Source organism: Balearica regulorum, chromosome 3 (genome assembly GCF_011004875.1).
Source record: "Balearica regulorum gibbericeps isolate bBalReg1 chromosome 3, bBalReg1.pri, whole genome shotgun sequence".
NCBI lineage: Eukaryota > Metazoa > Chordata > Aves > Gruiformes > Gruidae > Balearica > Balearica regulorum.
Window position 1 is genome coordinate 100,984,181 of NC_046186.1, and position 21,095 is coordinate 101,005,275.

Consider the following 21,095-nt stretch of genomic DNA (forward strand, 5'->3'; position numbering starts at 1 on the left):
TACGGTTTAGCCTCAGCTCTGCAGTCTGAAAGCTTATGCCTCATCGCTGTTCTTTTGAAGACAAGATTCACAGTCCCGTGAGGTGTCTTACCATAGGTGACAGCCACGCTCACCAGACCCTCAAGCAAGAGGATGGAGAATGAACCATGGAAATGGGTGTGAAGCTCATGGGGTGTAGGCTGACATCCCAAAGACTAAAATTTTGTATACACATCCGGAGCGGCTGCTGGCCCGCAGGAACGCTGCTGCAGGTGATCCTGTCATGTATGCGTGTCCTGACCTGAAAGGATCTCCCATTCCCGCCACCTTTTGCTATTGATTTCTTTGCTGAGGTAGCCAATAAAATACTATTAATTGCTGCCTGTTGCAGTAGTGTCGCTGGCAGGCGACACACTACTAGGGGCTTCCTTCCCGTTGTTTTTGTCTTCATGTAAGTCCATTGTAAGGTCACCTTCTGCAGCAGATGACGGGACAGCAGAAGCCTCTTTGGTCTCTAGTACTCTGCTTTCCAGAAGTTTTGCAATAGTTCTCAGATACTGGAACAGTGAACACCATCTAAAACAGACTGACTACAGACACATGTACCCTCAGGATATTGAACGACCGTTTCAGACAGGTCACAGCCCTCCGGTGAGCTCGCTCCTGCTCAGCAGACACCTGGCCCAGGCTGGAGACCACAGTGCAGGACGCTGCCTGGGGTGCTAGGATATTTACACACTTTACACCACACCTGAGTTCAGTTTACAGCGATCCTGGAAGTGTAAATCCTGACCGTACTGATACACAGCATACGGAAATCTGAGGAAACAACCCGAACTGTTTACGACCAAAACAGTAATAGCAAACTTTACTGATAACACTCGCGATAATACAAACTAACAGCAACAAAACGGCCAGAAGTTCTAGAGAGTAACTTAAACCCTTGTTGATGTTATAAGCACAGACTCAACACATGGAAAAGCACACCCAAGCAATGGTAATGTATAAAATAGTTTATTACTATAATAAATAAAATTAAACTTTTTTTTTTTACAAATATTATTTGTGCTTGTTTAAAAATGTTGAATAGGGATATTGTTGATGTAGGTGGTTGCATTTGTAACTGAAACATTCCCAGACAGTGCGTATACATACATACATACATACACTCACTGTCTATCTACTGGCAGCTGCTTTGCTGACCACAAAAATAGTATCTACTCGTTCTCTTTTTCTAGTCATGCTTCATTGAACAAAGTGACAAATGCAAAGAAAAAGAACCAAGAGTATTTGGTGGATATCTGAAAAGATAAAAACAGGTGAAGTACAATGAAAAGCGCCAAAGCTTTAACTGCATATCAATAAAGTGTCCATGCAGTGGTGGCTAAATATTGAAACGCAGACAGGTCTCCAACAGATGTACAAATATTGATTGCATGTAGGTACAATAATATAACACATTCATTAGAAAACTTGGTATCTCTTTATATAGCAGTTCATCCTGATACAAGATTATTGAACTTCTTTCATCTACAGCTAAAATGATTCTTTTTCTATGTTAGTGGTCACAGATTCAGTGGGAAGAAGGAAAAAAAAAACAAACCATGAGCCTTTCAGAACAGTTAGTGAAAACCCCGAACTGTTTTGTTAACATTAGGCATTTAGATCCAGTTACAGAGATGGTCTGGGATTACACATCAAATATGTTGACACAACACTCAACAATCAGCTTGAAACAAATTCAGTCGCAGGAAAATTCACATTAGCTTTATCAAACTGTAAAAAAAAAAAAAAAATCTTTGAAACAAACACTTTTGCGCTATGACAGGGTGGCTCCCTGACAATGGTTACATCTCTTTGTTTTAAGAGGGGGGAGGGCTACTGGAGTCATTCATTATCCTAATAAGGCGGCAATAAGTGGAGAGAGAAATGTGATTACCAGATTAGATTTAGAGAGCTAATCAAAGTGCTTCATCTTTAGGCAACACTGTAAATACTACAGAACATTAAGAAGGAAGGAGAATGGAATCACAGTTTGAATTATATCACTTATGAAAGGGTCTTAAGGCTAAATGTTAGATATATTTTATTGCAAAAAGCTTTATTTTTATTCAATTGAATCAATGCTTGCCACAACTATGTGGTCAAAACTATGTCGGATTGGAGGATGCAGTAACCTACTGTGCCTCACCTCAAATTTCTGGAGCTTTCCCTGCATGGGACTCTCTCTAAAAGGTTTGTCTTAATGAAGCTGAAGTGCAGCTGAAACAGACTTTGTTATTGCCAATACACCCACAGGAGACTATGTGGAAATGAAGAATTCAGTAGAAGATGCTTTTCACCACCTAACACCAGGACAAGAAAGCAGAGGTGCAGTGACCATGTGTTATGCTGCCCATGAGAAGAAGGATAGGCTCAGCACCTTTGAGACAGCCCCTGGTACCAGGAAAAAGAAATCCATTTATTCCACCATCTCTCTGGCAGGAGAAGCCACGAGAAGCACTACCAGGGCAGCTTAGCTTCAGAGATATTGCAATCAACAAATAGTGGCTTATGAGCCTTATTTCCACCCACTATGATACAGCATTTTTCCAATTTCACAAGTATTTCTATTTCCTGACCATCAGAACTCTTGCCAGATCTTCTCTCAGTCACAATATTCACCAGACTAACAGTGGAAAATTGAGGCCAACTAGAGAAACCAAAAGTCATGGCCTTAAAAGTTCAACAGTTAACAAACAAGATACTAACTAGGACATTCGGTGGATGTCTACTGGGAAGATTTAAGCTCCCTTCTTGAACTGGAATTGTTAAATGAGGGATGTGCTTTTACTGAACAGAAATGCAATCCATAGACTTATCTATACATAGATATTATATATATGTGTGTATGTACACGCATCTGCACAAGTGTAATCATACACATTGTTTATATAGTAAAGACAAATCAGGTATTAAATTCTTTCACAGACTGGTTCAGAGTGATTGAAAATGTATCACCAGATATTCACAGTAAATATCTTGTTCGGTTCATTAAAGTGAAGGACTGTAGAAGCAGAACATCACCTTCGAAGCTGTTAAACAGGGTGTTCGCTGGGATTCAGGGCAGCACTGTGAAAGAGATTTAAAGCAAGAATGGTGTTTTTAAAAATATACATGTAATACCAGACAGAATTAAACGTATCTGAACATGGTAGGGGTAAGGATTGGGGTTTGCTTTTTTTAATCCTGTGCTGCATATCAGGTTTTTTTCTAACAGTTTAAGCATGAACTTTTAGAAGTTCCCATTTTACCAAATCATAACCCAGACTCTTTCTCTCAACTACCTTCTTTTGACTGCAATCTTATTCCATCATACAGTAAAAACAGAACACGCCATCTCTTTTAGATTAATGCAGGTTATTTACCAGGTTGTTAAATGGCAGAAGCACTATGCCAGAACACAGTTAAAACTGAGGCTTTTTGGTTTTTCTTTTTTTCTTACAGTATGTACAAGCATTCGCTTGTTAGGGGGCAGAGTCTCATGCTCAGAGATCATTCATTTCTAAGCAAAAAATAATTTAAGTGAAAAGGCTTAGCCAACATGTAGAGAGAAACAAAAGAAAAAGGAAAAGCTGACAAGTAAGATGAGAGAACATGTAACAACTATGGTGGGAACGCACGCCATCCAGCCGTATGCATCGAAGTGTAAGGCTCAATGAAGAAAGCCAGGTTTGTAACTCTGGTGCTTTCAATCACTCTGAAGGAGAAGTGCTGCAGCTGCAGAGCCTGGGCACCACAGCACAGGTCCACACTGGTCTGAGGTTCAAAGGAGTGATGTCCCATAGGTTCTGGTCATTTTAACCAGTTGGTAGCCCAGGGAATGCAAAGACCTAGATAGTCTATTTTTCTCAAACTCTCTTACAACATATACAGGTTACTGAGGGATGATGCAGTCTCCTACAACTAGTTTTAGTGCCTGCCAGTTCATAAAATCATAATAAAATGGGTCTGATCTCAGTTACAACCGTGCAAATCTGAATGACATTGGCCGCTGTCAGTGCTGACCTGCAGCAGACACCCTGAAGGTGTCGGTGTAGGGAGCTGAGTTTCTCTGGAGTTTCATGACCGTAACAAAATCAAATGTGGCCGTAATCTTCAAAGACATTAAATTTTAAGCATGATTCCAGAGTATATTACAATCTTTGAAGGCTTTACAAATGGAGTATAAATGGCTTTATAGGCAGTTATAAGAGCCTCATAAAAGCCTTCAAAACAGACTCTGTGCTGCACCCAGCCGTTACTGAACAGGGTGTGCAGAAGTACGGTTATCGTACTGGACCTCAGGCCGCACTAGAAGTACCCCCAGCAAATGGGGACCTGGGTTCCTTTATTCACACAGGTGGCTAATTATGGGGCTCCTGGGGCTGGCCCTGCCCTGACTCCAGACCTGGGCAATCCGCAACACCAGAATCCCTGAGGGCACATAGAAACACCGCTGAGAAACATCAACTCAGTATCAGCAACAAAGGGTCAGGTAACCTGCAACTGCACGTTTAATTCGACGTCTGCACTGCAGCGCTGGAGATATTAGGCACGTTCTTTGGAGGTTATAAACATTTCCTCATCCACCTGGCATAAGCTAATTTCCATGTTTATCCAACTGCAGGTAGACGGGTGACACTTTCACAAAGTGCTTGCTAAGTTCATCAAGACTTTCAGCCTTTTAAAAATAACATAACGCTGATGAGCAATTTGCCTGGATTAGGAAACTGGCTCCAAGTCAGTCTCTAAAACCTTGCTGGAACTTTTGGGCATCAATTATAAATCCTTGATATTTGTACACCTGTAATTTACTTAGGCATAATTTTACTATCCAATGAATTTACTGACTGAAGAGACTAGAAAGAAAAATCCTGTAATCATTTCTAACTGAAACCATTGACGTATGGATTTCTTACGGCAATCATGCCAGAGCTGTTACAGTAACTGTTGCCACTTACGGTGATTAACGCACCGAGCACACAGCGTGACTTTGGTCAGAGAGAGCCTTCCTCAGTACCGCACGTCTGCGGTGCGTAACTGTAAAAGACTCCAGTTACCACTGGAAAAACCTAGCCATGAAACCAGAACCAAATTAAGGAAATGGCACCTCAGTTTCAGGGCAAGTCACCTCCCTACTGCCTTTCATGGGTGAGGGGAAAAGGTAACCTACAGATTTGGTCCCGATAGCTGTTTCTCGGGAATATTTCAGTCCTTGGCTAAGCATTCACAGTCTGTGGGCACTTCCATATGGAACCAAGGTGTAAGACCTTTGGAAGCCAATCCTAAACCAGCTGCCTGTGGACCTGGAAACCGTGGTGCTGCATGTGGAATAATCAGCATCTGTGACAGCAGGGAAGAGATACAAATATACTGACTTCAAGACCTGAGCTAGTAGCTTTGCACAGCACGGCCTCACCACTGTGCCGGTTCATCAGTGGACCTCACACTTCCCCGGGGATGTCTGACACAGTTCTGCATTGCACCGTGCAAGCATCAGGCCACCAGAAATCCTTTCAAATCGGTCGTTTTCCTTGCCTCTTCCTTACTTAACATGAACAAAAATCTTCCCCCCCAAAAAGAACGTGTTTTTTTGTAAATGAGTTAGTACCATGGAAAAAGAATGAGACTTAACTACTTCCATAGTGTGTTAAGACCTATTGCCATTAAAAATGAAAACCCAAAAAAGTGTTGCATCATGCTTCTGAGCTCTAACCTACTCTTTAACAGTGAACATACCCGATCAGTGGAAAGAATATACTGTGACTACACACCTATATCCCAAGGCGATAACCCAAGCCATGATACCAGCTATGCTACCCTACCTAATGAATAATGAACAGTAGTTTTGGTAAAGTGCTTCAATCTTCCTCCAAAAAAAGTTATGAAAATATAAGTTTTGGAAACATCTCCTTCTTTAAGAAGCAGATCTCTTTGTTTCCTTGCTACAATAGCACTTGTATACAGTAAGCACTGTATTTCTACCTCGACTATCCATTTGCTTACTAGCTAGATTAGATCAGGAGCAATACATCTGGATGTAGAGAAAAATGCCACAATCTAAAATCTTTAAAAGTTTTGTGAAAGCCTTTGGCTACAATGAGCATTATCAAAACAGAAACTTCTGAATAATAATTTAACAAGAACTAAAAGAGCAGATTCATAGCAAAACCAAGACATAAATGCCACAGTATATTTTCACGGGGAAGCAAATCTGCAGGACCCATTATTGATCTTCACAGCACATTGTGCAGCGGGCTGTGCGCAGGTACACTGCACACCCAACCCTCTGTCCTCCAGTGGTTGGAGTTAAAAGTGAAGGTAACAACATTCAAAGACATCTGAGACACACGGTCAGTTTTTGAAAACCAGTTTCCTGGACTGAGTGAATGAGAATGTGGAAGATCTCATTTATCAACAGACCTGAAATACTGTGGCTATTAGTGAGGAAGTTGTTAAATGTAATTGCTTTAGCAGTATGTCAGTTTGCAATTAAAAACATTTTTTTTCATCTTTTTAGCCCTTCCTTCACTACTCAAAAATAACTTCAGTACTGAGTAGCACACGTTCTATTGAAATGAAATACAGGTCTCATACTGCTCTTAGCATTGTTACAGATATATGAAAATATACTGTGACATTTAACATGCTGCACAGGTGACTGAGACACTGACAGCAGCAGCAAAAAAAACCAAACCCAAACCGCGACCAAACACTGAAAACATAAGCACCCTGGCAAGTGCTTATTCGCATATGTAAAACCCAAGCTAACGATGTAAGGCATGCTCCAAAAACCTCAGAGGTCACCTGGGGCTCACGGGGACCGCTGCTGCTGTCAGAATTCTTATTCCAACATCCCCAGAGAGGGGAAGCGGGGGGGGAATGGGCACCAATGGAGAAAAGAAAAACTTTAGAAACTGTACCCTTGCTGTCAAAAAGGCTTCAGAGTCAGCTGCCATCTTGACATGAGGTTGCAATTCCTGTTACTGTACCTTTTTAGACACAGGGAACATGCTTAGTGAACTGGTCCCTCACTCGTTTTCAAGAAAGATTAAATTTAAAATGTTAGGGGGGCTGTTTCTTTCTTTGTTGGTTAGTTGGTTTGTTTTTAAAAAGAAACACCTCAGCTAGCTCCAAACATGTCTTTTTCTGATTCTGGAGACTGGGGCCTTGATATTTCAAACAACTCCTGTGGTGACTGAGAGCTTCTTCTTGAGGTTAATATCCTAAGTATCTCAGCGAGCTGTTTTTCTATATTGGTCATTTTTGTGTTTAAAGCCTTGATGTCCTCTTTCAACTCGTGTTTCACTTCTAGCATGGTGGCCTGAAGAGTCTGTTCTGGGATGGGATAAAAGGAATGCTTGACCTCGGTGAGGACAGGGCTGCGGTCCTGTGGGCTTCTTGTCTCCCCAACATTATCCAAGCGCAAGTCACTTTTTGTAATGCCACTGTCACAAGAGTCTGTCTTCTTCAGGGTAGCTTCTCCCGAAGCTTTAGTTCTCTCTGGTAAAGTCTCCATGGACTCTGCTTTAGAGACCTTGTTCCAGTCTTCACCTTTCCCACAGGCATCTTTGAATTTGGCCCAGCCTTTTCGTCGGGGGTAGTCCCCCGACACCTTGCATCCTGCGTAGTCCGATGTTGGGGCTTGCAGCTTTGCCTGGTCAGAGGCCCCAGATGTTGAAGCAGACTGGTACGACACGGGGGTTGCCGGACTCTCCCGTACAGTCACGACGCTCGCTTTGACCACCGAGCGCACGGAGGAGTGCTCCCCTAAAACGTTGCCCTTCTCCACGTCCAGGTCATCTGGATCTCTGCCCCTCTCTGCTGCGAGCCGCGCTTCCTTCTGCTGCCTGAACCTCTGGAACAGCCGGCGGACCGGGTGGTCCGGGGGTAAGATCAGAGGCGCTTCGTTCTTCCTCTTCATTCTCTCCTCTTCTTCACGTTTGACATCGCTGATTTTCCGGAACACAATCTACAGGGGGAAAGAGATTTCACTCTGTGATTAACTGCATGTTTGTTAAGGGGGAAAAGTTGTAGAGAAAGAATTATTCGAAAGAATTTATTTTAGCTGACAAATGCACAACCTTTGCACATTTATAGAAACAAGTGTCTTATCTTGTGTGGAACATGGCTTATTTCATTATTGAAGAGCATACACCATTCGCCTTACAACACCAGAAAGAAAAAAAAAAAGAAGAAAAAGATTTCTCCAGTTCTGAGAGGTCAGCAAGGCAGTGCCATTGTAAATATAACGATCCCAGGAAGTTACTTGTTCTATTTTGTGTTCAAAGTGACTTCTTACATTTGCTTTCCTGACTCTATGGTTTAGCACCAAGTTTCTAATATTACAAAGAGCCATTCCCACGTCTTACATCAGTCTCATCCCAGCGTTCACTCACTACACGCCATGCAAAAGAGCTGATATTATTTCAGTGCAGCTTGGCCACTAATGAGGTCAGTACAGCAGAGACTACTCTGGACTCTCCAAGAGCAGTTTTCAAAGTGCTTCTTGCCCTCCCTTCCCTCCCACAGCCTCTTCTAGAAACAACTCACAGTTTAGGGATGAGCAAAGCTCAAGTCAGTCCCCCAGTCAAGGGCAGTGGGGCACAGGCTCTGCGAGACATGGGGAAGCTGTTCATGGCTTGATTGCTACAGCAGATTGAAGAGCTTCATGTCTCGATTTATTTATTTATTTCTATAGAAAAGGGGACATTTTTGCATAAAGAAACATTAATTTTTCCGTCTACCCTCCTAATTACATCTTCCTGAGCCGGTAGGCTAAGCGTGTCTGTGGGAGAAGCCCACGGGTCTCATGGTACTGATGAGAGCCTCACAGTGCCCCCACACAACCCTGAACTGCAGCCAGGCAATGCTTCTTCCCTGGACTTGATGGCAACACATTCTCTTCAAAAACTCCATGCGTTTTACATTGCTGTTGGTATTTTCCAAGAAAAAAAACAAAACAGAGTGGTATTAATGGAGAACCAGTAAGTAGTCTGGTTTGAAAATGGGAGGTCCCCTAAGCTGAAGTTTGGAATACAGAGTATTAAATATGTAGCCCCCAGCTTCTACTGAACGCTGATACCTAATCTCTTTAGCTGCTTTTGGGAAAATTCACTCAAAGTTCTTACACTCCAATGCAGAAATAACTTTCAGATTCAAATCATTATTGGGAAATGTGTAAATAAACCCACCCCTCTGTTGCAGACAGATTTGATTTAATTTAAACTAAACATAATAAGCACTGCTTCACTGGCACACACAAAATGCATGTTTCTCCTGACTCCAATACTTCTTGACAGTTTTGTCATTGCAAAGCAGGGAGAAAACATCTTAACACTGCATCTTTGGAAGGAAGATGTTGTCAGACTTGGCAGCGTTTCCCAAATACAAAAGAATAAAATTAGCAGTAAGGATATTTTATTTCCAAGCTGCGGTTAGGAAACTAAATGTGAGATAAGAATAAGAAAACAGGGTACTTGACAGTACTTTTTTTCCCCAGGAAACTCAGTCTGCAGTGAGCTCAGTAGAAAGCAGACAAAGCAGTGTAATCCCTAGAAGTGAAAGAATAGCACTTACTCACTGGGAAGGCAGAATCAATACCATGCTCCAGGCTAATGGCTTCCCACACGCCGGCAGTGCCCTGCTTTAATTGGAGGAAGAGAGTCAGCCCAGCGTTGGGGCGGCTGCCCTGCACGCTCTGCCGGAGCCTGGCGATGCCAGGCAGGGTCCCAGGGGACCCCTCCGGAGTGGGCTGCGGCTGGCTCCGGTGGCACAAAGCCCCAGCAAGCCAAGGCAACTATAAGCCAGGTCAATTTGTCTCTGCAAACTTCTGTGTCCCCAAGCCCTGCCCAGTCCTGGAGCTTGCATGTTTGGCACTGGTGTGGACATCCACGTCCTGCATGGTTCTGTGCCAGACGGTCTGGCAGTTAATGGGGCTCATGTCACTTTCCATGTGAGCAGTCCCAGGCTGACCTGTGTGGCTGGGCTGTGTGCTTTCCTTAAATGCTCAGAAGGGGCGTAGGACTGGCTGGTGCAATGGTCACCAGGGAAGGCACCTGGGTGCCTGAAAGAGCTAGAGGCCAGGCTGATTCGTAGAGTCCCTGTCTAGTCCAACCCCTGCTCCACGCAGCCTGCTCAGCACGTTGTCTGGTAAGCACTGGACTACCTCTCACTATTCGATGACTGGCTTTTGTAACATAAACGGGTAAGTTATTTGACAGAAGCTGCCCCTGACACAGCACCATACAGATGAGAGGGGAACAGAGCAAGTCTTAAGCAGTAACTTACTAACAGCCTAGCCCAACCCATACTTGCACTAGCCGTTGCATCTCATGCAGCTCGTAGCGTGGTCTCCATGCTGGAGTACCTGAGATGCAACTTCACCAGCAAATGCAAAAAGGTGAACACTGGGAGACAACTTGTTGGTCATGCTTCTCTCCCCACAGCCCCCGCTGCTTTCCGTTGCACTGCCTAGATAAGCCCTGCTGACGCTAAGCACACTCGGCCGTGGAGGAGCTGCCATCAGCTTTCTTGCTGCGTGGAGGTCAGCCTGAGGGCCCTGAACGTAACTTCACTCCTTTGCCTTCAGGAGATCAGACTGCAACAGAAACAAGAACATATGTGGATGGAGCAATTACATAAATATAGTGCCTTTGCCATGGCTAACTGCTACCATGCTAATGAGACCCCTAATTTCCATTTTTATACATGGAGCCTTATGCCAGCTACAAGGCAACTGCATTACAGCAGCAGTCACCTACGTGAATGCAGAAATGCAATGCTCATTGGTCTCTCATCCTGTTTGCCATCTTTTATACGTATACTTTTATGTGACAAGCTGCACTCATGTGGTGCAAATCAAATCTATGCATGTTTGCCAGGGGACACAGCCTCCATCTCTTGGGTTGGCTTCTTTTAACTAACTCCTAAGACACTAGATAAATACCTGTCAGAGAGCAACTTAGCTTTTGGAAGCCCAGGCAAAGCTGTTACTGGTCTCTTTTGCAAGCTCCCCACTGACATATTTTCTCAAGACAGCTCCGTATTTATGTATTCAGCAAAAGTGTTATAACTATGCAAAGCTCAGCAATAATTGAAAAGACTTTACATAACTGCATTTTGGATTGGTTTTGTTGCTGTCTTTTTTAAGATTAAATGCAAGTCCTTATAAATAAAAATACAAATAACTGTTTTAAATGGATTGTTTTCTTACAATTGTTGAGGAAAAAGCAATTTTTAAGTGGTTAAACAGCTTCAGCAGCATTCCAGGTATTCAGAAAACGTGGTTGTTATGCTGATGAACGTACACCTGCTTCCACAAGCAATAAGAGTACAAAGGGAAAGAAAATAGGTTTCATTTGTTATAAGGAAGAGAAGCCTGGACCTACACAGCAATTTTAATGCGGAACTTGGTAGGGCTACAAATATGTGTCTTAATCAAAGTTAATAACCAAAATATTATGGCAAAGATCCTAAGACAGTTTTTAAAGCGGTTCCTCTTAATCTGTCTGGCCAAGCATTCGTTTTTGTCTGGGAAGGGATAATGCTTTGTATCTTCAAAAGCTCCTAGCCCGTGTGTTACATGCCATGCAAACATAGGGGTCCTCTACTTTACAACTTGTGTAGCTCTCCATAACATCATCCCGTTCGAGACATAAGCACACAGAAAAAAATCTAGTGGGAGCATTTTAACAGTATGTGAAGGCCAAAATATGGGCAAAGAACCTGAACTGAGATGAAACAAAAAAATTAAACACTAGGCCTAAAAGCACATACTTCACACATCCAATCTCAAGTCTTGTTTCATTATTCCATTTTTATTAAAAAGGTGCTGCATCTTGTAGCTCCACAGGAAAGCCTCCCAAGCTGCCAGAAATTGTGGGGGTAATAGCCTAGATTTGCCAAAAACTTGAAAAATAGCTATGTTAGGCACAGCGTACTGCGATCATATAAACATTTAACTGAGGCATGTAGTTATGATGACTGAATAACCATTTTATTTTTGAGCAATGCACTCAAAGAAGTGGAGAAATGTGCTGACACGTCCTGGTGCACTCCTGCACCCATATGCCCCACTGTCCTATGATAGCACACACCCTGCGTGTGCACGAGCTGTGTCCAAGAAAGAAGGATGGCATTATACCCAGCACATTTCCCTTTCCTTGGTAATAATTAGTTGTGAAGGTGAAGTCTTCAGTAAGTTTTGGGGAAAGACTCTACCGCTTTTTACTCTTCAAAGAATTTTCAAGCTGTATTTGTAGGATCAATATCTTTAGAGATGAAGGTCCAGATTTCTCCCCAAAGTATTAAAAAATTAGCTGGACATAAATGAATACTTGAAATATCTATTTGGTTGTCAAATGTGAGGTACCCAGCAACTGTTACTTCGATCTTCCTGTGCTCAGCACTAAAACCCAAGCATCATTTAAATAACGCAACATGAACATTTTTCGTGAACATGACTTCCATAATTTCTTTATGATCAGACCAGAAGAACAGACTGCAGTGGGACCTCTGGCGTAAGGCAGGACATAGGCTTGCCCTGAAGGAGCATTCCCTGAAGGAAATCTTGTTACAACTAGAAAAACATCCAGTTTGATGGCAATACAGAATCCATCATCACATCTTGATAAAAGACCCTTGCAATTTTTGCTTCAAGACTGAGTTTATCTGAAATCAGTGACATTTCTGTTCCTTGCTCCCTCAGACACTTAAAAATTCACTTTTAGAAACTGATTCTAGTGTCTTATGTTTAAAAATCTCTGCAGAATTATTACAGCTAGTCAGTTACTACTGTGAAGGACTTAAGACAGTAATGCTTTACTGATATGAAACAGGCAAAGTTCACATCTTTAGACTTTTCAATTCAACTCTAAGATTTCCAATTTTAACTCTTTGGAGATGTTTGAATTATTTTCTACCTTCCAGCCTCTTGAAATCTAATAGACAGCATTCAGTGCTTAAATTCTCACTCTTGCCCAGAGCTAGAATATGTAGGTGATTTGAATTAAATACAAGGTTTCTTTTAAAAAGCCAAGTAAAACAACTAATCCTACAATGAGTCTGGCAGCTGTTTCCCTCTGCTGGCTCACTGCTACCCGCTGCTCTTCCCATCTCACTGCTTGCTGATGTTTCTCCAGAACTATCTAGCATAGCTCCAAGATGTTTTCCCTGAGCAGTAATAAGAGGGGAACGGGCACGGGGGTACTCACTTTCTTTCATGAAGACATTTCAGAGGACCTGTGCTAAGTTGGCCATTAAAACTGAAGACTGCCTCGTGACAAGATAAAACGTTGACACGCTCAACAGCAGCGCTATCTCATCTGACCAGATGCAAATACAGATGCAGTATTTTAGATGCCTGCTTCCTTTACACAAAGGCGGGGTGGGGGCGTGAAGAATATGACAGGGGTCTATAAAATCACGGCATGAACAGGGGCAGGCAGCAATTGATTATACAGTATCTTATCCAACATGGAAACTACAGTCTCAAATGACAGCAGGAGGAGTCACATACAAAGCAAAGACAAGTTCATGTTTCTTCACCTGAATGGATTAGACACGTCAAAAATGTTAATAAAGGATGCTCTTCATGCAAAAATTCTGTACGGATTCAATAGATCAGGCAAGTACATGGTAGAGAAAGCCATTGGGGGCTACCAAACAGACCAAACTGGTATCCTGCTCAGGAGATCTGAGGTAAAATTAGATGGAAGCTGCAAAAGTATTTGTAGGAATTACCACATAGGAAAGTTTTGTTCTTATTGCTTCCTTAGGCATCCCTAGGCAACACTAAATAATTACATACGCCAAATCTGGAACTGCTGCCTCACTCACTACTGAGGAAACATTCCCAATGAGGGTGATAGAAGAAGTGCCGGAGAGAAAAACACCAGAAGAAAATATCATAAAAGGCTCAAAGATCTGAGCCTTAAACATCTGAGCAGGCTGTTCACCTATTTCGCACAAAGGTTTACCTTTGTTGTGCCTTCACTTGCGTTGAGGGAGAGGCAGGACCAACAAGCCATTAGCATGTAGTACTATGGAAATTTGACATCGCTTTGGAACTTGCCCAGGTTTGAATGAAACAACCAAAAATGGCATGTTGTTTTGATACAGTAGGGAAGACCACTTGGTGCACACGAGGAATTAAGAAGTCCACTGTCTCCAGTTACTCTCGTAATGAACAGCCCACTGAGGAGTTTCACCACCTCTGAACTGTTGGTAGCCCACAAAATGCATTAGAACGATGCTGCCTGCCGAACCGTAGCAAGCCCTGTTCTTTAGCGCTCTGCACACTCCCAGGAAGGTAGCCAACAGAAGGGCAAGGCAGAAGTAACGTATTAGCAACCGTATTCTGGTCTTCTTGCTATCTGATTGTAAAAGCAACCACTGTGCCAACACTGCGTGAGACAGTCTTAAAGATAAGGCATGCTTAATTTAAAACACATTATGAATATATTGAAAACCTTATCCTGTCAAATGCTAAAAAAGACCTGCCTGCATCTGAAGTGGAAAGGATCTTTTGGTCTTATGCAAATTTCCTTTCAATTTTGATTTGTAAGAATGATCCAAGACCCACAGGAACAGATAGAAATACAGATTTCATCACGTTTCGAATCAGACTGTCATCATGGAGTTACAATTATGAGGCTCCTAGCCACAAAGCTGCTGCTATTATTAGCTCCACAAGCTTCCCTTCTTTCCACCTCTATAGCATGCACAAATACTGCAAGATTTGGCAGGTCTTCCTCAGCATTAACAGCAAGTAGCATGGCAGCATTTTTCTCCAGTACTTAATAATTCTCTTTCACAGATACAGAAACATTCACAGAGTCTGGAAGTGCCAGATATCATAAACAATTAAAAGCTTAAAATTACTTCATACGGTGCTCACAGAAAATGAACTTAAGTGTGAGGAAAACAATCACAAAAAGGCATTTATTAGTACACAGTCCATCTAGCATCTGCCAAGAACTGATGAAAATATCTTCAGGCTGATGTTAGTCTGATGAAAATTGGATCCAATCTTTTTTTTTTTTTTTTTTTTTAAGAAGAAAGCAAGAGGAAAAAAAGGAAAGAGACAGAAGGCTTGACAAGAAAAATGGTTTTGACACTGCTGTTAAAGAAACCAAAGCTGTATGCGATCAACGTAGTCTATGACGATAAAGACTCACTATAGCAGTGTGTTAGCAAGTGTCAGGGAAAATATTGGAGAAATGAGCCTGTGTCTTTTGCAATTACATGGGATGGCTTGTCAGAAAGGAGGGAGTTGCTAGTCCTACCTTCTCATAAAATACATGATCAACAGTGCAGGCTCATGAAGCTTCCCACCAAAATCTACAATGGGTTTCACTTCCATTATCTATTATTATAGACAACTCCTGGGTTAAATGCTAGTCTCAGTTGCACCTCTGGGATGTAGAAACGTAGCTGTGTGAGAAGGTATATAAGTACACAGGTCACATTTATGACAGGTGAGAGTGCAGATCCCATTTTGCCATTCAAGTTTCAAGGCACAACCCTCAAAGTCCACATGCCTGTTAAAAGGCCGATGCAAATTACCCAGTTTGTAGTCTCATGTCGTTTGGCTTTGACCCTGGGCTTCAGCAAATGATTTGTGCATGGGATTTAGGGCCACACGAAAAAGCAGAAGTCTGCAACACCACTGCAGATGTCAGTAGGTTCTCTCTAGATTTACTGGGCACAAAAGCAAAATTTGGTTCCTGCCTCTGAAGAGGAACAGGTTTCTCTCCAGTTAATGTCACATCCATCCAGGGCACTCCCAAGCATTTCTAGTTTTGAGTTACAATCTGAAAACTCAAAGCAAACTAAGATTTGGGAGGTCCTGGCAGTGGGGCTGTAAAGGAGTGCTGGTATCAGGAAACGTCAGGTATACCTGGGACACACACAGCCCAAGAGCCAACATGGGATGGGCACAGCCCTTTGGCATCTCCAAGAAGTCTTTGTCCTGTGGGGAATCAACTCAGCCCTTCAGACAGAGCTGTACCTGCTTACTTGCCAAAAATCAGACTTCTGTGCACTACAGGATCATTAATATGCAAGTGTTTGGAAGAAACATGACTTCATAATTTAATTCGCACCCACACTATCCAGATGAATAGAGGTAACAAAGGTTTTAGTCTATACAGAACAACATCTGGGCTAACTGTCACTGTCACAAGCACCATCGGCTTCAACAGTACTGAAGCTCTTCTCTGTGACAGCATATTTTGTAGCCTAATTACAAATTCTAGAAATACTGACTTGAATATTAGTGTTTAATCATGATGCTATTATTTATTTAGAAGTTCTGCAGAACTCAAGACTCCACTCCTTTATGTCAAATTCCTCATTCTAATTCATGTTTACAGGCTATGCTGGTGTTGAGAGAAAAAAGATTTTACAAAAATACTACTGAAAATAAGACAGAATTATATGTCCAGAGCAATTAGTGGAAATAATAGATGAAACCTGCCTGATCTACAACAGGCTCATTAACAAGCTTTGAGGCATCAAGAGGTGTCTCTTCCCCAAAATAGGCTCTAAAACATTGTCATTAGTAAACTTAGACAACCACACAGTCGAAACTAAGACCCACACGATTGACACTGGTCAATAGTTTGGATAGACATTCACAACTACAGCACATTATAGCTCATTTGGTAACCTCCTTCACTAACTTATAAAAAGAATAAAAGGATAATATGAAAACCCATGAAAATATATATGACTAAAGATCTACTAGAACTTCATTATTTCTGAGAGGAAAAAGGAGCTGTTACAAGCAAATACCTAACATGTAGGCAAGGGCTTTGGGGAAACGATGCCAGATCTGAGTGGGGGAATGTCGTACCACCTGAGAACCGCTATGTTCATCAAAATGTGAAGTGCTCTGTAGGAATTTCTTGTTTGTGGTAAAGGAGGAAAAAAGAATGTTTCTGCTTCTTGCCTGCCATGTGTCAGCATTTTCTAGTAGCAACACCTATAAAATACTGGTTTCGTGTTTGTTTAATTATTTTTTTTCTTTTCAGCACATGGGGTGCTTTTGAATCTGTGTACACACATCAGACACACAAACAGCTCACCTAGACTCACCTTGTACTCCAGATCAACATAGTACCCTCATTCTTGGGCAGACAACGCTGCCTCAAAAACTGCTTTAAGGAGAGCCCAAGGCACAGCAGGAACTTACCTCTCTGTCACCTAAATTACCACTATACAAAATGTCATATAATCTGTACAATGTGCCTTCTCAAGAGTCAGAGCTCGTTTCCCCAAGCTCCCTGTGGCTTGCTGCCATTTACCAAGTGTTTCCTGAAAGAAATCAAGCAATTTGCATGAGTCAAGGATTTGGGATTTCCCACCACCCCACCCCCCTAACTCAGAGACAATTTCACTTGAGATCTGAAATGGATACAGAGGTTGTAGAGCTGCGGAGGAAAGCAATGATGTGTTGAGATAATAGTTAAATTGTATACTTTGTTTTCAGTGATTACATTTTAGACACTAGCTTGCCATTAAGGTAATTTCCTCTTGGCCAATGTCTTTCTTCCATGCACTTTTTTTCCTGCTTTCATTTATCTGCTTTCTGTCATTAGGCTTATAATGATTGACTGGCATTTTACTTTCCAAAAGAGTATCAAATGTATTTTCAAATGTATTCAAATCAATCAGGCACCATCGGTCCCAAGAGCTGAGGAGGCATTCAGCTCCCTTGAATGCCCACTCGCAAACCAATCCACACTAACACAATGCCCAGTGTCCCTGATGTATGAGGCTTGTGCAGCTCTTGAAATTCTAAACTGAGAATTACACTAAGTTCCCTGCATAAATTGCCTGAGATAGCACGAACTCTTCCTTATGTGTCTCTCTCTGTGTTAACGGGCTTAAGGTTCAGCTGTAACATTGACGAAAAACAAACTAACCTGCAGCTCTGTATTAAAAGAGAATAAATCTTCTACCAGACAGTACGGCAGCACAGCCGTGCACACCCAAACGCCCAGTGCCACTCAACCAGTCTGTCCTTTCCCTATTCAGGAGCACTGCTTGGATCACATTACGCGAGAAGGAAACACACTGTTAATAACTGAACGAGAATCAGCAATAAAAAGTACATTGCTCGTTATTTCCCAAAGCAGCTGTCAAATCTCTTCAGCCCTAACTAACAGCCAGGAGCTTAAAACCTTGAAGGGGAGAAAACAGTCGACTGTAGTGAGTTGTCTCAGATCTTCTCATTACGAGGAGCTCCTCTTATCTAGCAGTTCCTGGGAACAGGTCTCTGCCAGTTTGCTGCCGTCCAGTTCTGGCAGGTGATAAGCGATGAGCCTGTCTTCCTTGTCAAGCATCAAAACTGACAGCTCTCTCCCATCTGGTAAATGTGCAGCTGAGCTAATTAAAATAGCCAAGAATTGACAGATCCCTCCAAATAACTTCACAGAGGATCCTTTAGAGTTGTACTTCTTGATTTTGTTTCAGGTATTTTTATTCTGTAAAAGCAGATGCTTAGGTCCCATGGCAAATACAGATTCAAATACTGAGAGAGGTAAATGTTTTCTATCCCATCAGTGTATTTCATTCACAGGTACTGGTAAGCCACAATTAGATCTCCCCGGAGCCGCCTTTTCTCCAGACTGAACAACCCCAACTCTCTCAGCCTGTCCTCACAGGAGAGGTGCTCCAGCCCTCCGATCAGCTTCGTGGCCCTCCTCTGGACTTGCTCCAACAGCTCCAAGTGTTCTACAGCAATTCCTCAATCCTCCAAATATAACCAATGCCATTATTTTTATTTATTATTTACATAGCAGCAATACTTAGGGTGGTATTAGTCTTTCAGTTTATACACACATACGGAGCAAAATGCTATTATTCAACGAGGCAAAACGCCCTGTTTCATGGGAAGACATCGCAGGCCCAGCACATAGTGCAATGACTGATGTCAGCCACCCAAAAATTTATGAGCAGTTTGAAACATTACCTGTGCAAGATGTCCCTTTTTGTTATGACTGGTAAAGGTTCACCCTTACAAGTTCCAGATAAGAGACCCTGAATACATTTTGTCAAATGAGCTGTGATTTCAAACACACTTAACTTAAAACTGTTCTGAATTTCTCCTGAAGGAAACAGCCGCTCTAGAAGAGGAAAACCAGGATAATTCAGCACAAATGTATTGTTTCCGCACAAGTAGACTGAAACACTCATTTTAAAAATATTTATGATCATGTGTATTCAGAAAATGACAAAGTTAAATCTGAATATTGAAAACCTCTACATGCCGACCTCTATTACCAGGAGCAGTAGCAACTGCAGAGTTAAGAATCCCTGGCTCCATCAAACGCGAGCCTGAAAGCTGCCTTTGGCCCAGCCTTCATTTGTATCACACCTCTCCCTCTTGCATACAGATATAGGCAGATACGTATTCACAATGGTTTATTCATCCCCAAATGCCATTTCAGTCATCATAAATTCAGACTGCATTTGCAACTACTTTTGTTAAAAGGTTTTGTTTAGGAAAAATGTGCTTGCATCTGACTTTTGGACTGCACAGTCATAGCGTTGTCTCGCTTTTCCTGAGCAGTTGAGAGCACTCGTAGACAGCAGAAAGCAAATTCCCTCTTCCCATCTGCCAAAAGGATTTGAACACCCCTTTCAGGGCACGCTCCAGTCACCACATGACGGAGCAGCACGGAAACTCAGTTCAAACTCCGAGGTGCCCAGAGAGGCAACGAGGAAAGCTCTCCCTCTCCTCCCCTCCCTCCCCAGGGCTTTGCACTGCGATGAGGCAACTGTGACAAGAGATGCCCACTCGCTGCAAGCAAGACCCAGGCCAGAATGGCTGAGGTTACCCTGGGGAGAGCTGCGCTCAGTCTCCCCTGCCATTTCACTTCAGATACACAACACGGCACCCTGTCTTCAAGGCTGCGGAGCCAGTCTCTGTCGTCTTCACCAAACATGTTTCTGAATGAGTGAAATGAGTCCAACAGGAAGGGCTGAAGGAAGTCCTCCTGCTTTTAAAAACAAGGGTTGGAACTGAGGTCCCCCAGCTTCCCTCAGGCAGGTGACAGAAATGGTGCTCCAGCCTGGAGACAGAGGTCCTCACCAGGAGGTGGGATCCCCACGTTCTGGTTCCTGCTCTAGCAAACACCCTCACAATTGGTTCAAAATGAGCATCTCAGCTGGAGAGACTACGTATGACACCTAATCCCAGAAACGCCCCTGCATAGCAGTTTTACTATTTTCTTCATGTTCTCAAATCAACGAGAAAAGTGAACTTCCTGCGTCTGAAAGCTAGCCCAGTTTTACCTAATAGCACAGCTTTATCTAACAGCCCCCTCCTTCTGCTTTGCAACTCTAACCCTTCATTTCCCTGAACTACAATGTTTCATTTCATCTCACAGGCAGCTTTTCATTTAAGCTTTCTCCTCTTCCCCTGTTTTTCCACTTCACTGAGACAATGTGAAACATTTAATTTTCATTTGAGAGGCAGGTTTGAAGAGTTCAGCTGCAGCTTAAGTGAGGCAGAGCACAGGCTGTACAGCAACGTGGTTATGCGCTTTTAAGTGATCAATAAAATATTGATCATTTAACTATCGTGCTTTGCCATCTCTACCTCTTCCATGTTCTAACGTCACATTGGGCTAAACTTAAATATCTGGGGTGACATTTCCTTGCTTCCTCCTAAGGGACACTGTAAACCAGTTTTCTCCTTGATCCACTGTTCTGAGATGAGGAAAGAGAGAGATGGGGCACAGAGCTCGCCCCTGAGCAAGCTGTCTCTCTTCCACCAGTAACACTGGGATGCTAATTCTTCACCTCTGTGCCTCACTGAAACATGGCTTATTTTGAGTTCCAGAGTTGCACCAGCATCCAGCAGAAGCCACCACCAAAGCCATATCTCAGGTTAGGAGTACAGCGAAGCCTTGTAATCTCAGCTTAACTCTGCCTTATATTGTGCCACAAGCTCTTTTCTCCACGTGCATTTATGATTTGTATTTACATGGCATACTTTTCTTATTCGTAAAACAAATGAAAGGCATTTTCAAGGAGGTAGTCATACTATGTTTCATGTTTCCCCTTTTCTAGTCCCATATTTC

At 42.5% G+C, this 21,095-nt stretch overlaps 1 protein-coding gene across 4 annotated transcripts in view; it reads right to left on the minus strand.

Annotated features, from left to right (window-relative positions):
- Positions 1-1,050: 1,050 nt before the first annotated feature.
- KCNH1 (potassium voltage-gated channel subfamily H member 1) overlaps positions 1,051-21,095 on the minus strand; it is a 191,618-nt gene continuing 171,573 nt past the window's right edge. For 2 of the 4 annotated variants that reach the window (XM_075749184.1, XM_075749185.1), the window contains one exon: positions 1,825-7,972. In XM_075749184.1, the coding sequence (XP_075605299.1) occupies positions 7,124-7,972 (849 nt within the window). In that variant the 3' untranslated portion in view covers positions 1,825-7,123. Of the gene's footprint in view, positions 1,756-1,824; positions 7,973-21,095 lie in introns of those variants that run through there. The other 2 variants (XR_012834696.1, XR_012834697.1) reach the window with 2 other exon arrangements.